Source organism: Lytechinus variegatus, chromosome 8, assembly GCF_018143015.1.
Source record: "Lytechinus variegatus isolate NC3 chromosome 8, Lvar_3.0, whole genome shotgun sequence".
Taxonomy (NCBI): domain Eukaryota; kingdom Metazoa; phylum Echinodermata; class Echinoidea; order Temnopleuroida; family Toxopneustidae; genus Lytechinus; species Lytechinus variegatus.
In genome coordinates, this window is record NC_054747.1 from 11,018,271 (window position 1) to 11,043,270 (window position 25,000).

Sequence of the window (25,000 nt, forward strand, 5' to 3'; positions counted from 1 at the left end):
AACCCACGACCCTCTGTTTCAAAGTCCGGAGACTAATCCACTGGGCCACAACGCTCCACATGGGAATGCCACTGGGAAAAGTCTTATGGTGAAGTCATTATCTCACTTTCCTTGGCCAGCCAGTTGCCAGAGGCTAATTGAGATTGGCAGAATAATTTTTCTCTGGTCCACCAACTTTGCTTCCTGCAGAGATATGTCTGTTAACGGTATTTCCTTTGCTTTTCACAAAGTCCGGGGCCAGCAAATAATAATCCGTGAAGACTGATGAACAACTAATTACGATGATTGTCATGTAATCACTATCACAAACGCCCATAAGCATCCTTTCCATTACTACAACTACTACTAATCATAGTTGGATCTAAAAAAAAAAGAATTTTTCCCAAATAATACAAAGTGAAACTATCAATTCACCATCACTAGTAGTAATGGCTTAACTCTTCATGCGTTCACCTGTAAACCCCCTGTGTGTTGCATTATTTTAGCAGTGATCCCCTCTCATTCACATTCGTGCCATAAGTCACAGACTCCTAACAATAAACCTGGCCATAGTATTGTTTGTGAGGAGGGTTTTATTGATTTTCTCCTCTCCTTTTTCAATGAACTTCCTGGCTGTGATCAGGATGTATTGATTTTTTTGGAAAACTCAACGATTCTGTAATTTGTAAACTGCGATAATCCATCGAATGCTAAACTAACGTCGTACGCGTGCGCGATCGATCGGTACACATGTACGGTATACAAAAACGCCAGGCTATACATTGTAGCTAGGCACGCTCCAGGGCATGCAATTGTTCGAAAAACAATGGGACAGGGGACGTCTATGGGAAATGTGTGGTTGTGCAAAAATGCGAACGAAACACGCCTACGGATGTGCAATAATGCGAACGTAACGCATGAAGAGTTAAACATACCACTCTTTCTTAAAGGGGAATGAAACCTTTGGAACAAGTAGGCTTGTGTGGATGATAAAATATCCTCAAAATGTCTCTTTTTGCTTTTTTTATGGTGATACACCCTCTTTATCCATGATGTATTCTTTAAAAATCTGTATTACATGCCCTCATGTAGAAAGAACACATGATCTACAGATGGAAGTGATAAAAGAGGCAATTTTAGTGAAATATATACTAAAGTAATGGGGAGAGTTGTTCACAAGTGACATCACACATCTTTGTCACAAATCAATTTGACGATCTCCATAGCATTAGTGATCGCAGCATTCAAATGCTCATAACTTTCTCATTATTTGTCCGATTTTTTTCAAACTTTCGTTGATCTGTTTCTTTGATTTTTCTGTTTTCACACAAGCTATCTTATTCCAAAGGTTTCATTCTCCTTTAATAATAGTGTGGCAGGTTTCACAGTACACTATGTATATTTTGGAGGCAATTGTTGGTCGGAAGTTAAAACATCTTAACAAGCTGGAAAGACTATGAATTACCCCTCATTATACTGGTAAGTCCTTATGATATAAGATTTCTAAACCCCTCTTTAATAATCAATCATTTGAAAGGACAATAAAACACCATATTTTGTCTGAGTAACTTACGCAACTTCCTGCTCCATCTTGGCTTTTCTAGCATCATCTCTCCTCTTCTTCTCCGCCTTGATGCGGTCCAGCTCTCCCTGCATCTCGGCAACCTTGGTCTGTCGGAACTTCTGCGCATCGGCTGCTGCCTTCTCGGCCAGCTCGGTGTATTGCTGGACAAGCGCCTGATGAAAGAAAATGGATTTGGAATAAAGTGGGCCTGATTTGGGGAGCAGTTGAACCAAACTGAATACTACATGTATATGAATATAAATATAATGATTACAATGATTTGAGCTGTTTTACCATTGCACTGCAAGAAATAAACTTTTGTGATATCACAATATAAAAAAATAATGCCTGTCATTTCTCATATCATACAAGTGTCAAACCAAATCAAAATTGTAAAATAGCCTTCAAAAATTTTTCAAGGCTAATTTGCAATTTTGCGGTACCAAATACTTATTAATGGACCAGTTCCAATAAAATTGAATGGAATCATATCAAATTAAATCAAACTCAGATAAAATCACATATTATATCAAATTAAATCAAACTGAATTGTATTGAATCATATGAAATGAAATCAAATAAATAAAGAGGTTCTGATCCCTACCTCTTCAGGAGAGAGATCTCTCATGGCTTCAGCAAGTTCTTGAAGCTGTTTCTCTCGGAGAGCGAGACGGGACTGAGCCTGCTTGACCTCTAGGGCTGGCAGACAATCCTTCATGGCCTGCTCTATCTTCTGGGCGGAGCCACGATCAAACTCAGCAAGTTGTTTCTGTGGATGAACAAAAACTATCAATGTTATTATCTAAACCAGAAACTAGTAGAAAATTAGTGGTAAAATGTGCCGTTTTTTTTTAAAGGGTAGTAGTGTACAGATAGTGAAAAGGCATTATCAAAACCAATACTGATTGTCTTACTTTCATTACCACTCCACCCCTCATATTTCATTAACCACTCATTCTACTCCAACGCATGCCCTATTCTTGTGTTATCTCTGCACTATCTACATGTACCAATCTAATTTTCCCCTCATATCCAACTCTGCTATGCCTCTCTATTCTCCCCTTCCTCCTACAAACCTTGTTATTACGTAACCTTATGTCACCTCTACAGTTTCTACCCACCAGTCTCACTTAAATGTACCTTAACCACCACATCCTCTTACATATTTCTATTGCCCCTCAATCTTGTACCATCTTTGCTCTAACTGAACACCTAACTTGCATTACCTTCCTACACTAACACCCCACATACATGCAGTTCTCCCATTTTATTACCCGTCCTCCTTATCCGATCCACACCCTTACCTTACCTCATTGACTCTGAAGTTTTCTACCAAACTATCCCTCATATCCCACTTTGTTACCCCATTCTATTACCCCTCTCTCTTCTCCCATCCATGTCCCTACCTTATGTTGTCTCTGCAAGGCGTCCTTCTTATCCTCCAGCTCCCCTGGAGACATGGAGCCCGAGTTGGCTACCAGCTCCAGGAACTCCTTCTGCTGGGCCTCCACCAGGGCATCCCGGTCCTTCTGGAGCTGCTCCGTCGCCTTGGCCTTGATGCGGGCCATCTCCACCTCCTTCTCCTGCTCCATCTGCTCCTCCTGTAGCCAAGAAAAGTGCAAGGATGATGAAAGTTTGATTGAGATTTGTATGAAAGATGGGCACATCTAGAACAAGCAGTAATGTTTTCTGAGGGCTTTCAACGAAAAATTGTGTTGAAAAAATGTTTCCATCTCTCTGATAATAGATACATGTATACAATGAAGTGAGGTACATGTAATGCTACCAATGTCAAGAAAATCTGCACTACATGTATCTTGAAAACCTAATTGTACAAAATAATGGTAAAAACAAAATTCATAACTGTTCGATGTACCTTAAAATCAATAATTTGCAAAATTTCCTTTGTAAACAGGCACAGAAGTCTTACGTTATAGCACAGCTGTTGTTTGTCATTTCTTCCCTGGCCCAACGCTCATAATCTGGCCTGTGGAGGTGAAATTGAGACAGCGGGGATTACCTGGCCAAGGGGGGTCGATCAGGCGTGTTTCATAAAGCTGTTCGTAAGTTAAGAGCGACTGGTGGTCCTGTCTTGCGGTAAATGGTACACACCATTGGCGATGATCATCATTCGTTTTTAAATTCGCTTTTAACTTACAAACAGCTTTATGAAATGGCCCCCAGGGCTTGGAAATGATCTTAAAGACAATTTGGGGTCTAATACCGCAGTTTGCAATCTGAACTGCGGTCTTTCTCCAAATGGGGGTTTGACGTAATGCATCATGTGTCTGTCATGTGATTACATCATGTGACACTGACCTGGTGGACCTGTTCCTTGATATGCCGTTGCCTAAGCACTCTGTAGATGACATTCTCAGCCTTTGAAGTCTTGTCCGTGTTGAGGGCATCCACCAAGGCGTCACGTTCGACATCCTTGTGCTGGAGATCGGAAGACACAGAAAAATTATTAGCAGAGGTACTTCATAATTGCTGGATAGCATTTGTGTTTATATACATGCACATAGAGGATCGTTGGTAAATTGAATTATTTTGTATCCCCCACAGGATCCATCTCAAATATTACCAGTTAACCCTAAAAAGACTGGGGGGGGGGGGGCAGATTCAGCCCCCAACATTTTACGCCGTTCCGAAATAACGCAACATTTCCGAAGTCCATGCAGACCAAAAATTACTCAAAAACATGAATTTGTGCACAAATCCAATGCAATTAGTGTTTTTAGCCAAAATTCATAAATGTATTGTTAATTTTCCATTTACTGCTTAAAATCAATTAATTTTATCTTTTTTTATGGTCAAAATAAAGTCCCTGACAATTTCCATTGAAAAAACAATAAAAAACAAAAATCGAAAAACAAGGAAATACATAAGAAATTTAGAAAACAATAGAATACATAAGAAAATAAATGTGATGTTCAAATAAAAAAAAATAAATTTGATCAGATGCCTATCTAGAGTATGTGAAACACAAATTAGCATTTCAGGGGCATTATTTCATTGATTAGAGCAAACTATGATTTTACGCATAAATTTGCATAATCAATGAGACATGAGATTTTTGGCAGAATTTGATGTTATAGTTTTGTAGATAATGCGATGGGTAATGCATGTGCCAATTTTCGTCGCAATCAAGCGATTGACTGCCAAAATCATAAGGGGGGGGGGGCTGAATCAGCCCCCTCCAGTCTTCTAAGGCGTAGAAATAGCCCAGTCTATATAGGGTTAAACTATATACCAACCAACCAACCAATCAGCCAATAAATCAACTGACTAATCAACTTACCTACCTTTTTATCTACCCATCCATCTATTTTATCTAATCATCTACCATTCTATCTGAAAAAAAAATATTATTCAATTTTCTAGGTTTGCTACAGGGTTGAAAAGCACATAGCTAAAATAAAATCTCCTCATCGACAGAGTAAACTTCATGGATAGTAAACCTGTACAAATACGCAACTTTCTGGAAACAACAGGTACATGTATTGTAGTATTCTGAAGTGAATGTTTCTAGAGAAACTTTGAATTGATGCATATACCTGTTTATCAGCAAGCTCATCTCTCTCAGCTCGCTGTTTGAGTAGTTCTTGTTTCATCTCAGCAGAGTGCATCTGTTTCAAACTTTCTTCTTTCTGCTGCTTCCTCTTGGCGATCCGCTCAGCGATGGCAGCTCGCTGACGGTTCTTCTCGTCATCCATGCTCTGTGACAGGAGTTCCATCTGAATAAATAAATAAAAAGGAAATCAATTTTATGACTATCATGTTGTGAGTCAGTGGTCAAGATTCCAGACTTTGAAACACAAGGTCTGGAGAAAGCAAGGCAGTTGAGATTGCCCTCATCATTTCTGATTAGGCTTAATAATTTTTTTTTGTGGTAGAGGGGAAAAAATTAAGGGTCAGTACCGCAAGATTTTAATTTCGCTATGATATTAAAGAGCTCGGAGAGCTATGTTACTTGATGAATAACAGTTGTTCAGGCACAAGTGTCCCCAGCGTAAAATATAAACCATGTCTACCATGTCATTCCAATTTTTATCAACTTAAATTGTAACAAAAAATGAAACGCATGAAAATTATGTTTGGTTGGCACATTTCTTTTTTTTTTTTTGAGGGGGCTCACAATTGAATTAATCTCAAAGTTGACAAGTTCTACTATTGGGGTCGATCGATTTAAGCCCGGTCCTTGCCTCTTTCTGATGTTTTTCGATGATCTCCTTAGACTGATCCTTATCAAGCTGTTTCCCCTTCAGGAGCATCTCCTTCTCAAACGCCTGCTGCTTCCTCGCCAACACCTCCTCCTTCTGGCCTTCCAGCTGACTGTCGACGGCTCCCTCCAGACGGGCCCGCTCCTCCTCCAGCTCCTTGGCGGAGCGCTTGAGCTCCGTCTGTTGGCTGATCTCCAGGGCCTCCTGGCGATGCTGCTGGTTCTCCTGCAGGGATCCAGGAAGAGAGTGGAGACATTGATCAATCAAGGTTTCACTTAACCAAAGAATACTTCCAGAAATAAATCTAACTCTTTAGGGCATATTCTATAAAATCAGTACATTCGAATCTGACCCCTTATTTGTGGGCCCTACCTGAAATAATTTGTCTCTGTTTTCTTCAAGTCCACACGAATTGTTGTTATGCTCACAAAGTACAGTATAAAAAGCTGAACTGACCAAGTTTATTTTTTTCCTTTGCAGGAAGTTTGTAGAAACCATTATTTTATTTTTTTTATTTTAAAACAAGACCATACATTGGATCATAATGCATATAGCATTTTCATGTAATTGATATACATGTACGATAAAACAGGAATGTAGATAAAATGCGTTGTTCAAGGGCATAAGCGCCGAGCCGCTAATCGAACCCCCGATCCTCGGATCTCCAGACCAGCGCCTAGACCACTCGGCCACGGCACCTCCACCATTATTCTACTTTTCTACTTTTTTTGCATCTGACATTAATGTTTAGCAATTACAGGTACAATGACTTTATCGATAGCCTTTTTGGGGTTCCCCAAGGCTTGGTCTTTGGACCAAGTCTGCTTTGTAAGGGAATGATGTTCCCACTGATCTTCTATATATTCTGTATGCCATACATTTGGATTAACATTGATAAAGCATACATGTAACTGAACAACCTACCAAGAGTTTGTCTTTCTTGAACACTGCCTCGTCATCATTAGCCCTGTCGTGGACATCACTGAGCGCATCTTGGCCTTCGTTATTGCCTCGCAGTACCTACAGGGAAGGGAAATAATTCATGTATATGGCAAGATATATCAAATTTGAGTCTTTTTATCAATATTATACACTTTCTAGAGTACACCGTTCTCTGGAAACTGGTTTGCTTTATTAGTGACTGACTACTTAAAAAAGCAAGGATGCTTGCAAGTACTTATCTTTTGCATTTTGCTACATCTCTCTACTGTCACTGTGCATCATCTAACACCCAAGGTAGATAACTTCCTCAAATTTATGTACCAATTGATCTGCCCCAACCCCTAACTCTTTTCCTCTCTCTCTGGTGTTCATGCCCCTTGACCCATAGAACCAAAGGACTGTTTGAAGTATGTGTAATAGAAGTGGTAAACGTGAGCTACGCACCATATATCGTCTATCTCTCTATCTGTTTCTTACCTTCACTTTCTAGAGAGTACATCGTTTGGTTTGGGTTATTAATGAGTGACTACATCTAAAACAATGAACTATTCATCTTTTACATCTTTCTTACATCCCTCTACCGTCGATTTGCATCCTCATCCTAGGTTGATCTCTTCCTCAAATTTATGTATCAGGAACTGATAGTTTTTAAAGCTCAGCATGGCTTATCTACATCATACTTGTCCAATTTACTAAATGATTACAACCAACCCTGTTACCTTCGATCAAGCAGACAAGTACTTCTTCAAATTCCCAAAACCCACACAAGCTTTTATGGTAGTAGAGCATTTGCTGTAGCTGGACCAACCCTTTGGAACAAATTACCCCTACATATCAGACAGGCATCCACTTATTCAACCTTACTCAAAACCCATCTTTTCCGAAACTCATAACTCGGTGTAGTGTAGGTATTTATTTATTAGATAATAATTGTAAATTTAAATATTGAGTAATTCCGCATGTTGACTTTGTAACCTTTATTGTAAAGCACGTAGAGAAACTTTCAGTTTATTATGCGCTATATAAGATATGTATTATTATTATTATTATTCTCTCTCTCAAACTCTCTGGTGTTCATTCCTCTTCACCCAGAGAAACAAAGGACTGTTTGATGTATGTGTAATAGCAGTGGTACATCATATACATGTATTATCTACAGTGTATCTCTGTATCTATTTCGTTCTATCTTCTTCCTCTTCTACATGACCATGAGCAGAGCTGCCAACCTGAACAAGAACATTTCAGTATTTTCAAAGCTGAAAATCAGTATTTCGATGAGGAAATCAGTATTTTCAAAGAAATACCACAGGACAACACATAAAACCAAAACTTTAAAAAAAATCAGTATTTTGCATGAAACCATCAGCATCCTTCTCATTTTTCAGTAGGAAATACAGAAAACACGTACTCCTTGGCAGCTCTGTATGAGTCCCTCAACCAACCCACCTGTTGTTTGCTGAGATGCTCCAGTTCCTTAGCAACCGCTTCCTCCTTCAGCACCTCTTCCTTCAATCTCTTTCTCGCAGCGAGCTTAGCCATCAGATGATCTCGTTGCTCCTGCTTGGAGTCACTCAGCTTCTCCTCGGTGCTCGCGACGATCGCCTTGTAATCCTCCAGGAGTTTCTCCTCCTCCGCGGTCAGCTCTTCGGCTTCCTCAGCGAGTATTTCCTGAAAGGTTAAAAACAGTATTCAAGTTATTTCCAAGTTAGCACTAGGTTTATTAAATCACAATACATGACATCTGGTAAGAAATAGTAGTAAAGCTTCAATTTTGTGTGTAAGCTTCTAAAAAAAAAGGAAATTTCTTGGTAAAATAAGCAAATTTAAGGACAGTTTACAATTCCTACTACATATACCTACAGGTATTATAATCTTGTTCCAATTTTATAGCATAGCTTATCACATCACATCAGATTATTCTGGTAGGGAACTAAAGCATCCTTCCTGCAGATTTTCTAGTCTTCACTCAAGCTTTAGACAACTTTCTTTTAAAGGTTCAATCTAATTTAGCTTAATTCAGTGTAAGCCACCAAGAGCTAATTTCTTTGATAAAATGTGTAAATTTTAGGACATTTTTAAAAACATTTTCAATAAAATATTTTTGTCGATATATAGTATAAAGTTTTAAAGCAGATACGAACCAATAGCGCCATCTAGATTCCTGGACTACTCATACCTGGCCAGTTTCCTGACCCATAATGCTAGTGTAGTCTAGTAATATAGAACCACTTGAATGATAACAAGCTTGAAAGTGAGGGAAGTCCAGAAAACGACGGTAAACCATCGCTACTCAAGCCATATTCAGCTCATCTCATCTGGTTTACAGTCCTTTTCAGGACTTCACTCACTTTCAAGAAAAGAATACCTCCTTTGCATACATTCTTGTCTTTCCATTTCAATCTTTCTGCCTGTATTTCCTTCCCTTCTTCATATTTCACATGCCGAACCGTACTAAACCTTCTCAACGTTACTACTGGTTTAGTTTATATTTGGCAGAGAGTATTTTGCAACTGACCTGGATTGCTTGGTCCATCTCTTTGAGTTGTTTCTCCTTGGCAATATCTGAGAGGACCTCCATGGCAGCACTGATTCCACGGGCACCATCGGTATCCTCTTGAGCTGCATCAGCTAGAATAGACCAGAGGAAAAAATTGGCATCATGATCATCTTCACCATCATAATCACTACCTCCACCACAACCAATATCCCCCTGACCTCATCATCATCCTTATCATTATCCCCACTATCATCATCAATGTCATCATCATCGTCATCAGCAGCCTCATTATAAGTACCAACATTATCACCATCTTCTTGTACATCGTTATAATCAACATCATCATCATTATCACCAATATCATCTTCATCATTACCATCATCATAACCCTAATCATTATTATACTTGTTATCATTATCCCCATTATCATCATCATCATCATCATCATCCTCCTCCTCCTCATCATCATTCCTCATCATCATTCATCATCACCATCATCATTTGCTTCAACAATATCATCACCACCATCATCACCATATTCAACATAATCATCATCATTATCATCATAAAAATACACAACCTTCACAAACATCATCTCCACCAAAAACAAAATCCTCCTACTCATCATCTGTATCATTATCACCACTATCATCATAATTTTGATCATTATCATCACCGTTATCATCTTCATCATTACTATCAATATATATATTTTTTTAACACAAGTGCAGACCTAGTTAACCAAGAATGCGTATAGCATTTCCATTTATTTGAATACAGGATAAAAGAGCATTGTAGATTCAATGCCTTGCTCACGGGCATAGGTGCCGCTGGCAGGGATCGAACCATGGACTTTCCATTTACAGTCAGCCGCCTTCAACCACACGGCCACAGCACCTCCTTGATTATTATCAATATTACCATCATCATCGTTATCAAAAACGGCACCTCTATCCTCCTGCTCTTTATCCTCCACAAAGAAAGCCATCCTCTACTCACCAGCAAGGAACTCCATAGCGATGGTGCTCTCTGGATCCAAGCCCGACGGCAAGAGGTCTTTGGCCGACTTGGTCGCTCTCCTTCCTTTCATCCTGTTTCTCATCTTGTCTTTCATGTTGGAGTTCGTCTTCCTTGTTGTCGACGATTGCTGCATTACACACAAAATACAAGTCAAAGATGAAAATTAATTCCTGTTGGAGTTTGTCTTCCTCTTTATGCCCCCATTACACCGGAGGAAGTTCCCGCTACGTCCTTGAAATTCCGAAAAAAATGGCAGGGACGTAGCGATAACTTTGTTTTCGAAAAATATGAAATCGTCCTGTGCATGCTACATCTGCGCTACGTCCTTGATACATGTACATTCAAGGTGCGTTAGTGGTGTTCTTTCTGTGTCCGCTACGTCTATGTTACGTCTATGGAGCTTTTAGTACGCGATAAGAAGGTCCTTAGTGCATCAGTACTACGCACTGTTCAGACGGCGCTCCCGCTATATGGACTTTGGACGTGTTCAAAGTCCACGTAGCGGAAAATTTGTCTCCGGAGATCATGCAGACTATGCCACGTCAATAACAGTTCTACGCTCTCGGTACGCTGCAGCAGTTCCCACTGCGTCATGGCCATTTTTCTTTGACGTAGCGAGAACTGCATGGACGTAGCGTTGGTGTAATGGGGGTATTAAAAATGATTGCTACAACACAAACACACATAACATGAAAGTCAAATTTGGTTGAGAAGCTAACAACAAATAATTCCAATCAGATGAACCCATTTTTCTAAGTTGAGTTGAAATGAAACTCTGTCAGCACTTTGCCCCGGGACATGTTAAAGCACCCCATTTGCTGGACAATATAAAGCCTAAAAAGGTATGAAATGAGGAGTTGTTGGGGCCTAAAATCAGGCAAAATCATGAACACTGGCATCACTGTGTATTTGTTGTTGGAATTGGGACTTGGGTGTACTGACACATAAGCATATAAAATCATCTGCTTATGTGCTCCGGATTTTCTCAAATTCAGTGCATCAAATAGCAAAAACTAGTTTTGAATAATGGTGCTTTGTAATAAGTCTGATATTATTCTCAATTGATTAATAAAATTATTGATTGCAAAGATCCTGAAATTGCAGTTTTGTCCGGACTAAAAACCTGTCCGGACATTCAAAAACCGGGTAAACTTACTGATTGCATATTATCAATAACGGCAGCCATCTTGGGTCTGTTACTAAGATTGAATTTTCTCATCCTCTCCTCCATGTCCTCATCAAATCCATTATTCCTCTTCTCCTCCATCTACAAAAACGAAATAAAACATGGACCATTCATTGAAAGCTTCAATATGTAGTCAAACCTGACAATAAAACTGCATAACAGAGGCAAGAAAAGCAATCTTCATGAGCAGATTCTTGGTATAGACGTTTCAATGAGGAGAACTTTTCAAAAGAAACCAAACTCATGCTCCTCATCAAATCCATTACTTGTCTTCTTCATTAACAAGACAAAAAAGAGTATTTATATAGAATGCTTTAAAATGTAGGCAAACCAGTCAAAGTGGAAAGTTCATTGTACAGTAAAACTTTTACCTCAGGCTGCCAAAGGGGGACAAGAAAAGGGGTTGATAAAGGGGGTTTTGATACTCCAAGTTATCCAAGAGTTGTCTTTTTTCACCAAGGAATTACCAAAATTGCAATGTATTCAACCTAGGCGACATGAATATGGTTGTGTTGATACTCAAATTCTTTTTTCCATGCGGAGTGTTGACAGAATCAAGCCAGTACTGGTGACGGTGGTGAAGAGGAAAACATTCTACAAGAAATCATTCTTTTTAAATGTTCAACTTACCTCTAAATCATCTTCCAGATAAGCCTGTTGAAGCTGAGCGATGAGTTTGTTCTGCTGAAGCATGAGAAGCCTCTGGAGCTTGGCCTGGTGATCTTCGTCCTCAACGGTCATCTCGGGAACAATGTCCTCACTGAGGCCCTCCTGTTTGGCCTCCAGGAGATGTTTGCTGGGTGAAAGGAGAAAACATAAGAGGTGTTAGAATGACATACATGTAGGTAACAGTGGAAGGAGGACATTGTTTTGGAGAGGACATCTTGGCAACAATGTCCAGAGATTCCTTTTTTGATTTCTAAGAGATATTTACCGGGTAAAGTAAAGGAGTTATAATGGCTAAAAAAGGAGAGGAGATTAGGCTACATTTCATGAATAATGGCCTCTCTAAGTCTCTCATGTGCGGCCTGCAAGAGATGTTTGTTGGGTGAAAGAAGAGAAACAGAGAGGTGTAAGTTATAATGGCAAAGGTAATGATGGAAAGGAAAGAACAATTCAGCAAGAATAGAGCAGGTATCTTTCTGTAGAGGTCACCTCACGAACAAGTTCTTCACCGAGATCTCCCCGTTTGCTGCATAAAAGAAGAAACAGAGAGGGGTTGACGATGAAAAAGCTTATGAAAAGACAGAAATAAAGAGGATCAAGTATTTACCTGTGAAGCTCCTTCTTCTTGCGGGATCTCTTCTCGCCAAGTTTCTTCCGAAGATTCTCCAACTGCTTCTGCTTCTCAGCTTCGATACTTGATGAAACCTTGGTGGACTACAAAGAAACAACAAAACAATAAAATATTAAAGAATATGAGCTTGGATGTTGAAGTACATGATACCTAGGCCATAGACAAATTTGAAATAAATAATACACCAAACTTTAAACATTGAAAAATAATCTGTTCATCATTCCAATCAACAGAAAAAAAATCATAAACTATAAACTAAAGGATCCTGGACTATGCAGTGTCAAAATATATATGTCTCTACCATGGCAAAATAAAAAAATATATTTACAGTACTAACTTCTTAAATTTACAACTTCTCTGAAATATATACCCTTTCTAACACCCATATTCATATATATAAATAAAGTTCATTTGGGGAGTTGTTAATTGGATCTATCAAGTCTTGTTGGCTGCTATCAGTTGACAAAGATTGCAGGAATCAAAGTAATTGAGCTTGAACATTTGCCCTTTTTAAACATCTGTAATTATTTTCAATACAAATCGACGACAACTTTTTAATTCATGCAATTTAAAAATTTCCACTAACAAAAACACAGCTGAGTGAGGTCTAATAAAAGTTATTCCAAAGATCTAACATGTTTGTCCTTGAATTGATACCACCAAGATATTTCCCTCATAAAGCTAGATTGATTTACCTGTATAATGAAGTCTTCGATGAGTTTCTCTTTCTCGTGTTCAGTCTTGGCTTCTTGAAGTTTAGCCTTGAGTTCTTCCTTCATTATCTTAGTCTTCTCTTCCTTCTGCTCTTCATGTGACTACAAACAAAAGAAAATGAAGATTGGAGGACAACTTACTATTAGGATATTGCTGGTGTATGTGCATACATTTGTATGTACTTTGTATGCTTGATCAATTCAGTCATTTGGCTGCGACTTGTGGTTTTTATTGACCTTGAATTGAATTTGACTTTGGTGATAAGTGTATGATATGTACATGTAAGATACATAATTTATTTGGGTAGTAATTGGGTATGTTCAAATGACCGAATATTATAGTCTATTTTCTTTCACTTCTTTATCTTTTTTCTTGTTTAATTGCATCACTTATGTCTGAAATTTGTGTCCATTCCGTTCATCTATTAATCTTTGTATTTCTAATTCTTTCTACTACTCCGTCCTCTTCCTCAACATCCATAGTTGGTGTTCCTTTCTTTGTGTTTCTTCTTCTCCCCCTCATCTTTTTTTATGCTTCTACTTTCGCTTCTCCTCCTCATGCTTCTACCTAATTTATCTCTTCCTTCTTGCTTTTATTCTTTCTCTTCCTTTCATCATCTTCTCCTTCCTTTTGCTTTTATTCAATCCTTCAAGACCATCTTTACACTCTCACCTTAATATCATTGATAGACTTGATCTCTTCTCTCAGCTCTTCTTCCAGTTTCACACATTTAAGCATCTGTCTCTCAATTAGTGGCCTAAGTACAACTGTCTCATCAGTCTTTCGTTCTGTCTATCTCATCTTCATCTCTTGTTCCTCTCTTTCTTGTTCTCTCTCTCTCTTATCTCATGGCATTGATATACTTGATCTCTTCTCCTCTCAGTTCCTCTTCCAGTTTCACACATTCAAGAATCTGTCTCTCATCCAATGTTAGCTTTCACCCCCCTCAGTCTCTCGTTCTGTCTCTCTTACCTTAATAATAGCATTGATAGACTTGATCTCCTCTCCTCTCAGTTCTTCTTCTAGTTTCACACATTCAAGCGTCTGTCTCTCGACGAGTGTCTTGGCCATCTCCGTCTTGCTTTCCTCTGTCAGTGACTGCAACGTGTCCTGAACGACTAGCTTACTTCTGATATCATGAGAGCTTACAGCTTAAAAAGAGAAAAGTGATGGTGATGGCAGATCCTAATATTTTAGAGAATATTTTTTTTTCTAAAACGCATGTCTACACATACCTAAACCAATGTCTGACACAGAATCGTATCTTGAAATTTCTCTGATGATACAAAGTGATAAACAGCTCTCCTTTAGTTCAACAAATGGACTCAAAGTTCTGTAAATTCCCATAAGTATATGTATTGTACAGGCAATATCTGGTTTGGGAGGTAACAGATGATACAGATACAGTATCAGCTTCATTTATTTCACATCTCTATACACAAAAATATGAAAAACGACATTGCTTACAACAGGAATTGACAAAAATATAAGATTTATAATCACAAACAAATAAGAAGGACCAATGATCACCGATGTATGGCGGATATGAGGGAAAGACAGAAAGCCACTGGCCTATCAAGGTCTATTCCCTCAATTACCGTACCACAGTGAAGGAACTTAAACAATTTACAAACAATAACAAACACAAAGCAAAAAATCAAACAAAAAAAAAACAAACAAAACCCTCATAAGTATTACCTGCCGTCTGTGGCCTGGAGTCCGGCGCAGCTTGGAGTAGATTGATGGTAGTCTTGCCACCAGGCTGACCTGGTGGCATGTAACCTTGTTGTTGGTTGACGTTGACACTGTAGTTAGCTCCCTGGGCGATACTGCGGTTGATGATGCTATTAGCACCTCCAACCTAAAGAAGAGAGTCAATAAAGATATCAATGAAAATCTGCTTGATAAGTAACTTTAAAAAATTTCTTACATATCTGGATCGTGTCTTACAAAGAATTGCAATGGATCCAATGAATCACAACTATGGAAGGCTAGCAACACAAACATCTAGAATGTGCAAATTTGTTAAACGTGTTTTCTAAATACATACTTGAATATGTGTTATTGTTTCAAATGGAGATTGTGTACATTTCCTATCTGAAGAATTCTGACATTGATGGATTTCAAAAGTTGGGATTGAACAGATCAATGTGAAATCTTTGTAAGATGGGGCCCAGGTCTGAAGAAACGAGTCATGCAAGTTATGCAATAATATACACGATATTTCACCTCATGCATTCATGCCTTTTCTCTCCCCACTCGTTATTTTATACATGCTCAATCAAGTGCTGTAAGTGTTTTGGAATAATTGAGAATAATTTAAATGTGAAACACTTCCCTGTGGCCCGATGCAGAAAGAGTTGCAATCAAACGCAACTCTAAAATTGAGCGCAACTTGATTTTCAACCAATAAACAGTGTGCATTTTTGACTTGCGTTTGAACGCAACTCTTTCTGCAACGGGCCCCAGGTCATGTAATGGACAAAATCCCTCCACCCCCCAACAATTAATTAAATAGAACAGGATCGTTTCTCACAGTGACAGAAGTTGATCCTCCCCCTTGTAAGCCTTGGATGAGCTCAGCAGAGAGGGTAAAGGTCGATCCTCGTTCCAACATCGCAATCAGCTGCTTGAGAAGAGGGATGACCTCTCGGCTAGACTGTTCCGTTGCCGTGGTGTCGCCGTAGACTCCGGTGATGGTAGCATCATAGGTTCCAGCGATGTAGATTGCATTCGTCAGGAGAGCCTGGTGCATGATGGGATAGAAGTAAATTCATATTTGGATGTGTCATAATTAATTGTACAACGCTACTTAGCTTGTTGTACGCGATCAAATGGGAGGCTGAATGTCACACATTCGTACCGTTGCACATAAGACGTACCATCCAAAATGTACCCTTGCACGGCTTTAGGGGGTGACGTCACATTGCGATTTCATTGAATAAGGCAAAGATACTACAACGCGCGTACAGCCCGTTGGCTAAATGCGCAATGCTGTCCAAGATCATGTGCACTTGTGGGCCCGGCTTGTGGGATTTGCTTTTCGCTTTCAATATTTTTACTCCCTTTTAATAGATTATTGGAGGGAAAAACTCTTGTTTTTTTCATATTTTCACTGGATTCCGAGGCGTTGTACAACACAAATAGCGAATATTCTTATTCGTGCAATGGTGTGAGATTTCGCATTTGGTGAAAGAAAGAAACACTCTATTCAATTCGGCTAATGCCTCGTTGAATAGAGCATCTTTCTTTCACCTCATGCGAAATCTCGCACCATCGCACTCATGCCTACTCGCTATTTGTATACTGTCTTGCAAAAAAGGTCTACTCATTAAAATTACATTTATTGTTATCAACAGTGTCAGGTGATATTAATCCCTGAAATATGAATTCTTCTCTCTATTTTTCAGAGGTTATTATCTGTTGTGCTTTGTGCTATAACCATTATTTATATCACTGTCGCTAGTGCATGCCTCAATAATAAAACCATTGACAATATCTTTACCATAATCATCACTGTCAATCACACAATAATATTCACCTTCAACACTACAAAGACCAACCATCATCATCATCACCACCACTATCATCATCAGTACTACCACCTCCATCATCACCATTATCACCACCATCATCATCCCAATCATCATCATCACTGCCTACCTTTGCCTCGAGTGTCAGCAGCTCACTCCGCTCCCTCCTATAATCCATGGACGCCCTGTCCTCATCAATATTCTCAGTCCTGCTCATCAGCTGGTCCTTGAGATCCGACAGGAGCCTAGCCTTGGCCTGGCGGTAACGATGGAGGGCACCGGCCTCGGCGTCAGGGTTCAATGCATCCTAAAAGTCATAGAATAATAATGATAGAGTTTTTTTTAAATTAATGATTGATCAATTTTACATCTCATTTTAAAACACAAACAACACACAACCACTGCATTCAAGTGATAAAATCAAATGCAATAATAACAGCACATTGTCAATAGGATTATACGAAAGTGAAATTAAGTAAGCAAGATGAATACAGAGAAAACTAAAAAGCTGAAACTAGCTTGAACAGGGGTGCCAGTATGATTCAGATCACAGAGAAACTAATTTGATTTTTGATTACGATTTCTACAGCAAAGATTTATTCAACTTTCTCTAATAACTGATTATTTGGTCTGTAACCTTACAGATTTTTAGCCACTTTTGACCACACATTGTGGTATGAATCAAAAGAAGACAAAGGTGATAGAAGCGCCCTTCCCTAAGGGACCTCGACTGAAGCAAATCTTGTGTGAAATCTCACCTTTAATTCATCCATTCTCTCTTTGTATTTAGCCTCTTCAGCCTGTAATCTATTGTGGAACTTGCGCACTGTGTCATTGTACTTGGTGTGTGCTACGTTGTGCTTCTCTGCGGCTAATCTCTCAGGTTCGTCACCTGTATAGGCAGACAGAATAGTCATATTAACCCCTTGAACCCCAAGCAAAGGCCCATATTCTGAAGTTGGCTTTAATTGAAACACTGGTCCAAAGTTGTGGTTGAACTATGGATAGCCAATTGTGACATAAATATCTGACACGAGAGGCTTGTAGTATCAGCTCATTTTGACTCTCCAAACATTATTACAGTGTAACTGTCTGGGAAGGATAAAAAAGATAATTTTCTTAACCATTAAATAAGCAGGAAAGAGCAGAGAAAATATAAGAAACATACCAAGTGAGCGAATTTCGACGTTTGGCTTCTCATAATTTTAGCCCAGAGTTATACCACACTCTAAATTAAACCTGACTTCAGAATATGGGCCTATATGTTTGGAAAAATGGTCTGAAGCCATGTGAGTTGAAAAAAAAACATGGGCTCTGAATGTCAGGTGATCATTCAAAAATAATGTCATCTGGGACATATTGGCCCATATTCTGAAGTCAAATTTAACTTAGACCACGGTCTAACTCTGTGCTTAAATTATGGGAGCCAAAAATTCAAAAATTCTGTTTTTATTGTATATTTCTTATGTTTACTATTCTGTCTCATTTTGCTTTCATAACTAAGAAAAATACTTCAGTTATCATTTCCAGACCACAACAAACAATTTTGGTGTTAATAAATTGAATGTGTACTGTTTTACGGGATTTATGCGCTTATTGGCTCTCCATAGTTAAATCACAACTTTAAACCAGGGTTTAATTTTCACCTGAGTTCAGAATACGGGCCACTGAGTCAATTACTTCAGGTGATGATTTTGTCAATAATGGCTCTGATTTGGAAGGTTTTGAGCACCCCCCCCCAAAAAAAAATGGCCAAGAGATACGACGACTCTCTTGTGATAATACATGATGAATCATCTGCTGATTGTGTGTAAGGTTGTGATAAATCTTGATACAATCATAACAGTGACTTTGAGGATAAAACAAGACATTAAAGTTGAGATTTCGTTATTACTTATATCATCCTCATTTAAAGAGAAATTCCAGTAGTGCAGTAAACACTGATTTCATGAGAAAGTCTGTAAAACAAGGCTTAACCCTAAAAAGACTGGGGGGGCTGATTCAGCCCCCCCCTCGACATTTTTCGCGATAAATCCGCCGCGCAAAATTTTTTGACCGCGTCGCTCACTGACTTTTTACTTTCAAGTCTCACGCAACTTTTGAGACCAAAATTGTGACCCCCGGGTACGCGGTTCCAAAATTACGCAACATTTTGTAAGTGCATGCAGACCCAAAATTACTCAAAAATGTGAATTTGTGTACAAATCCAATGCAAATAGTGTTCTTAGCCAATATTCACAAATGCATCATTATTTTTCCTTTTACTGCTTAAAATCAATTAATTTTATCTTTTTTATGGTCAAAATAAAGTCCCCAACAATTTCCATTGAAAAAACAATAAAAAACAAAAAGTCGAAAAACAAAGAAATACATAAGAAATTTAGAAAACAATAGAATACATAAGAAAATAAATGTGATTTTGAATTTTTTTAAAAATCAATTTGATCAGATGCCTATCTAGAGTATGTGAAACAAAAATTAGCATTTCAGGGGCATTATTTTATGAATTAGAGCAAACTTATGATTTTACGCATAAATTAGCATAATTAATGAGACATGAGATTTTTTGCAGAATTTGATGTTATAGTTTTGTAGATAATGCCATGGGTAACGCGTGTGCCAATTTTCGTCGCGATCGCGCGATCGACGGCCGAGATCATAACCCCCCAGTCTTCTTAGGCGTCAAAATAGCCCAGTCTATTTAGGGTTAAAGGGGAAGTTCACCCTGAAGAAAACTTTGTTGTAAAAATAGCAGAAAAAATAGTAAAAAATATTGGTGAAGGTTTGAGGAAAATCCGTTAAAGAGTAAGAAAGTTATTAGAGTTCAAAGTTTTGGATTTGTGACGTCATAAACGAGCAGCTGCCCCATGTGTTATGTAATATAAAATGCATGAATTTCAAATTTTGTATGGTTCCTGATGACTTAATTTTGTTTTCTTTTCATGATCGGGTGTGAAATGATTGGTCTATTGATATACAAAAGGTACAGCGAAAACCATTTTAAATTTTCTGAGAAAATGACATTTCATTGATTTTTTACCATTCGCTATGTAGGAACGCTGCTCGCATATGACGTCACAAATCAAATAATTGAAATTCTAATAACTTTTTAATTATTTGATGAATTTTTCTCAAACCTTCGGCAATATTTTTTATTATTTTTTCTGCTATTTTTACAATAAACTTTTTGTCAGGGTGAACTTCCCCTTTAATTGTCAGTATATCATCGAGGATCTAGATCTGGTACAGTTACATAAACTGAACTTTGTGAAATCTTGAAATCTACGCTGAAAAATGTTCACACCAAAGATCCCCAACACAAATAAGCGCACGTGGGACAGTGTATAATTATTGCTTTGAATGTCGGACCCGATGCTCTACCCGAATCCTGTGCTTATTTGCTGATTTCTCAGCAATTACACAATTTCATCCAGAATCATTTGACACATACGTTTTATTTATACAAACAGACACTTTGGTGGTCATTTCATCAGATTCTGTACGAACTCATTTTGATATCGTTACCAAAACTAGCATTTACCTTTAATGGGGAGGGGGGGTTAACTACTATCTGACCACGCCCTATTTCCATGGTAACCTTACCCTGTGAGAGTATAGCCATGATGAATGATGGTAGGATGTTACCAAGTTCTTCAGTAGCCTCCGATCTCCTCTCGACCTCCCTCCGCTGGTAGTCCTCTACCGTCTTGGCCTGCTCGGCCAAGGTTTCGAGGGCCTCTTCAACCTAGAGTAAAGGAAGTCAGAAATTATTAATATCACTGTATTTTTCTCCTTATTTGAAGTGCTCTACCACTGGCCTGCTCAGCAAGCATATACAGGTCTTCTTCAACTTAAAGGAACAGATTAAAAAATTCTTAAAATGATTGTATTCTTTTCTTTGGTAATCCTCTTTCATCGTCGCCTTCTCATCGAGCACTTTAAGAGCCGCTTCCCTCTAAAGTACATGTAAAGGAAGGACAAATAGTGATCAAAATGAGTACATTCCCTTTTTTGGTCACTCTGCCAACACGCCGCACACATACAGCTGGATAATAGCGGACCTCAATCTCAGAGACTTACAGCCCCATCAGAAGAATGCAACCCTACAGTACTTAAATTAAGCTTTATGACAAGCTGCCACATGTATGGGGATTATTTCTACAAGGTTCATGTTTGGTGGTCCTCTATCGTCTTGGCGTATTCGTCGAAGGTTCCAAGGAACTCCAAGGGAAAATTATCATTCTGTTTCTTAATAGCCATGTATGTATACTAGTATCATCTTTTTTATCTAAAATAATAAAGCAATATTGACTGGCCTCGGGGCGATACAACATATATCGCCCAAACTAGATTTATATCGCCCGAGTCGTAGACGAGGGTAATATTGATTTTGTGCGGGCGATATATGTCCTTTCGCCCCCAGGACAGTCAATATTGCTATTACATGTATTAACCAAATCAGACATCTAGAGCAAACATCATTAAACTAAGATAATTTAATTTTTTAGAATGAGAATCTAGTTTCTCATGTTGAGCAGACTGGGCCTCTGAACTTTGCCATTGTGACGTAATTGAAATGACGCGTCCGTGGCCTAGGGACGCAGTATCCAGCGTTGTCTCAACTTGATTACCATTATGACGTATAGCACTACGAGAACAGCGCACGGTTCAAGGACGCGTAAAAAACGTGTAGAATACCTGGATGTTAGCGCTGCCTTTTGTTGCCCGCTACATTTTCACGCATTTTCTCATTGACTTTCCTGAGCGGGCAATAAATTGGGCCCGTGGATAAACAATTGGAATTTTATTGACCGGCCATATGATCCCAGTTTTAAGCAGGCAACAATGCTACAAAGTTGCCCTGCTCAGATGTCTGATACGGTTAATAATAAAGAATGTGCCTTGTGAACAGACTGGCACAAGATTTTTTTTTTCTTTAGAGGGATGAGGTATACATGTACATGTACCTTGTTTGGAGCAAGATTCTCGATCTCCAAGATAAGTTGATGGGTGAGGTGAGATTCCACAGAGACCATCTCCTCCTCCCGCTGACGTTGACGACGCCAGAAGCCACGCCTAGCAACAAGCTCATCTTCAATCATGGACACCTGGGAGAGGTGATGTCAACATTGTTACATCCATGTATAAGAACAATGACTATTCCACAGAATGAAGGACAAGCATTTGTCCATGGATGCTTAAAACAGCATTTACTTATCTTCTGCATAATTCTTCTCTTTTCTAATCAAATATTTTTGCCACAATATTTTATCATTCTACATCTTATTTTACATTATTTTTGTTTTGTTTGTATGTTTGTTTAATCATCAAGATTTTGCTATAATGTTTTATTTATCTTCCTTTGTTTTTGCTTTTTTGTTCTTATATCAATTTCATCAAGGGGCCCCTTTCACAAGCTCTGATTCTATGGGGTCCCAAACCGTTCATGTTATATTCTCTTCACCAACCTTTGTACTAAATATTTTTATTATATCACTTGATTGGTTTGAATAAACTTATACCACTATCACTTATAACACTTTTTATGTCCTCCAAAGTATTTCAAATACATGTATTGAATGAAGTTAATGTTTTGGCATTATACATGAACCTGGGTACATTGGCCCGAATTCACAAGGTGGTTTTGAAAACCCACGGTTGAGTCCATGGTTTATGCAGATTTCCTGAATAAATTATGCTTATTTTACTGCGCATCGAGCGCATGTATAAAACATGTCCAATGCGCGCTTTTGTCACAGTGCGCCAAATTGACACCTGTTACCATGGTTATCAATGCTATTTTATTCATATGTCAACTGTTTTCATTCATGAGTCCACTCTTCAAAGATTGGATTCATGAATGAAATAGCGTATCTAACCATGGTACATGTAACAGCGCGCATCACCATAGGACATTTTATATACATGGGCCCGATACGCGGTAAATTAAGCATAAACCATGAACTCATTGTGAATTCGGGCTATTAGTTTTGAAGGGCAGACTACTGAAGGCGATTTGGACTTTACTCTGACCAAAAGGCCTGCAGTAAAGCAGAATTGTGATTTCAATATTCCTGGCATAATGCCAAACTTCAAATAAAATGATTGTAACTTCAAATCTAATAAAAAGTGTGATTTGCTCAAAAATCGTGTAGAAGTCGGATTGTTTAGTGTGCGCTAGGCTTTAGTAAGAAGTACATGTAAATTAATCATGCCCAATTAATGAATGCCATCCACAGTAACCGTCACCCACCCTCTTAAAAAATTTCAAACTGAATTCGACTGAATCTAAAATAATGGACTTACGGCTCCAAGTGGGGGCTTGGCTTTCTTGGCTCCACCCGAGAGGGTGACGGGAACCACTGTTCCGTTCTCTGCGTTGATTCGGACACCGGTCACTGGGCTAAGGTCACCAGTCACTGTATCAATGGCCTTGTGACCGATCATGATAGGTACGAGCCCTGAATTAGAGAAAAGAAGAAAAGTATTAATGGTGATTCAATCATGCAACCTACATTCACAAAAGGAGGCAAGGAACAGAAGTGGTATTCTCGGGATGAAATACATTTATGCAAGCACAGAATAAATGCAAGAAATCCTAAATAATGTACAGTCCGACCTCTCTTATCCGGCCTCCTCTTATCCGGATCTCTCTATTATCCGGACGCACACTTGACAAGATTTTTTTTTTTTTTAAACCTAGTACCGGTACGTGAGGAAATAAGATTTCAATCTAAACTCAATCCTATACGTAAACTCACTTTGATCACATATATTTCCCAACACAGTCACCCTACACCAAACATATTTTTCATGAAAATATCTCGCCCAAATCACCAAATGTTTAACGATTTAAAATCAATGAGTCACTGCCTGTTCATCAGAGACTAAGACGGGAACTACATATCCGCGGGAAGGAGGGGGGGGGGTCACATGACCCAGACTTAGACAAGCACCAAATGTGTAGCATTCAATTAAACTCTCCTATTGATAGGGCCATTAAATTTAGAAATGCAATTCAACATTGACTTGTGGGTTATTCAAAATATCTGTACAAGACCCTTCCACGATATCGTGTTTATATGAATGATTTCATACATACATAAAGTTGAAATGAATTGGAATTAAATTGAAATAAGGAGTCATCATTAACATGTAAAGAGCATGACAAAGCAGGCCAAGTCAATGAATGGATCAGACTTATTTTCATTGATGAATGGGGGTCATTGAAAGACTTACTAAGTGAAATTTGAGAAGAGTAGGCAAATTGAAAAAAAAAAATACATGTACTGCTGGCATGAAAATTAAGAGAGCAAGGAGAGGATCAAACAATAACAATTGGAAAAAACGCACTAAGAAATAAGGCTGCAAAGTGTTGTGCATCCAAAAAAGAATTTACTGACAACTATGAAATCCACAGAGCCATACAGAGTTCATTTGTATGTCATGAATATGCCAAGTTTAATGCTGATAGGGAAGAACTCGGTTTCAAGTTGCAATAAATGCCATTGAGATATGACATATTTCCTGTAATCCTCCAAAAAAATATTGAATACATGTAGTTCTGTTTATCATCCATTTTCAAGAAAAAATTGAGCTGTCCTCAATATTTCAAGACAAGCAAAGGCTTAAATTACAAACACAGGCATTCACATACAGGCATTTTTTCTGAAAAAAAAGAAGCATAGTTCATAAACATTCAATTTTTAAATCATATGCCTCTGGCTAAATCAAAGACGAAAGCAGATATTTTTTCCCTTATGTACATGTAATAAGTTTTTCAGCGAATTAATTATATTTTACATCCAAATAAATGCAGAACAAAAGCAAGTAGGACAGGGAGACTTCTGACTGAGCAAAAAATTCATGGTTACTAGGAGGGGATGGGGTAGAAGTGATTGTTAGACAGTAAAATAATACTGAATCATTTATACACAATAGGCCAAAATAAAATAAGAACTTATTTGAACTTTGCAACTAATAAAGAGACCAGTGACTACTTGGGGTCCGCGACAGAATACGAGTGAGACAGAGGTGCACATTTG

General features: G+C 38.4%; 1 protein-coding gene across 1 annotated transcript in view; it reads right to left on the reverse strand.

The window, feature by feature from the left end:
• Positions 1–25,000, reverse strand: part of LOC121420643 — a 166,570-nt gene that overhangs the window by 12,279 nt on the left and 129,291 nt on the right. Inside the window, exons 119-140 of the mRNA XM_041615306.1 lie at positions 23,262–23,416; positions 21,923–22,063; positions 20,559–20,700; positions 17,714–17,847; positions 17,086–17,262; positions 15,959–16,168; positions 15,121–15,283; positions 14,395–14,573; positions 13,404–13,523; positions 12,685–12,791; positions 12,042–12,207; positions 11,382–11,492; positions 10,205–10,352; positions 9,224–9,336; positions 8,155–8,376; positions 6,691–6,786; positions 5,749–5,991; positions 5,101–5,280; positions 3,863–3,982; positions 2,950–3,144; positions 2,148–2,312; positions 1,553–1,716 (exon numbers count right to left, since the gene is read on the reverse strand). Of these exons, the coding sequence (XP_041471240.1) occupies positions 1,553–1,716; positions 2,148–2,312; positions 2,950–3,144; positions 3,863–3,982; positions 5,101–5,280; positions 5,749–5,991; positions 6,691–6,786; positions 8,155–8,376; positions 9,224–9,336; positions 10,205–10,352; positions 11,382–11,492; positions 12,042–12,207; positions 12,685–12,791; positions 13,404–13,523; positions 14,395–14,573; positions 15,121–15,283; positions 15,959–16,168; positions 17,086–17,262; positions 17,714–17,847; positions 20,559–20,700; positions 21,923–22,063; positions 23,262–23,416 (3,451 nt within the window). The remainder of the gene's footprint in view (positions 1–1,552; positions 1,717–2,147; positions 2,313–2,949; positions 3,145–3,862; positions 3,983–5,100; positions 5,281–5,748; positions 5,992–6,690; positions 6,787–8,154; positions 8,377–9,223; positions 9,337–10,204; positions 10,353–11,381; positions 11,493–12,041; positions 12,208–12,684; positions 12,792–13,403; positions 13,524–14,394; positions 14,574–15,120; positions 15,284–15,958; positions 16,169–17,085; positions 17,263–17,713; positions 17,848–20,558; positions 20,701–21,922; positions 22,064–23,261; positions 23,417–25,000) is intronic.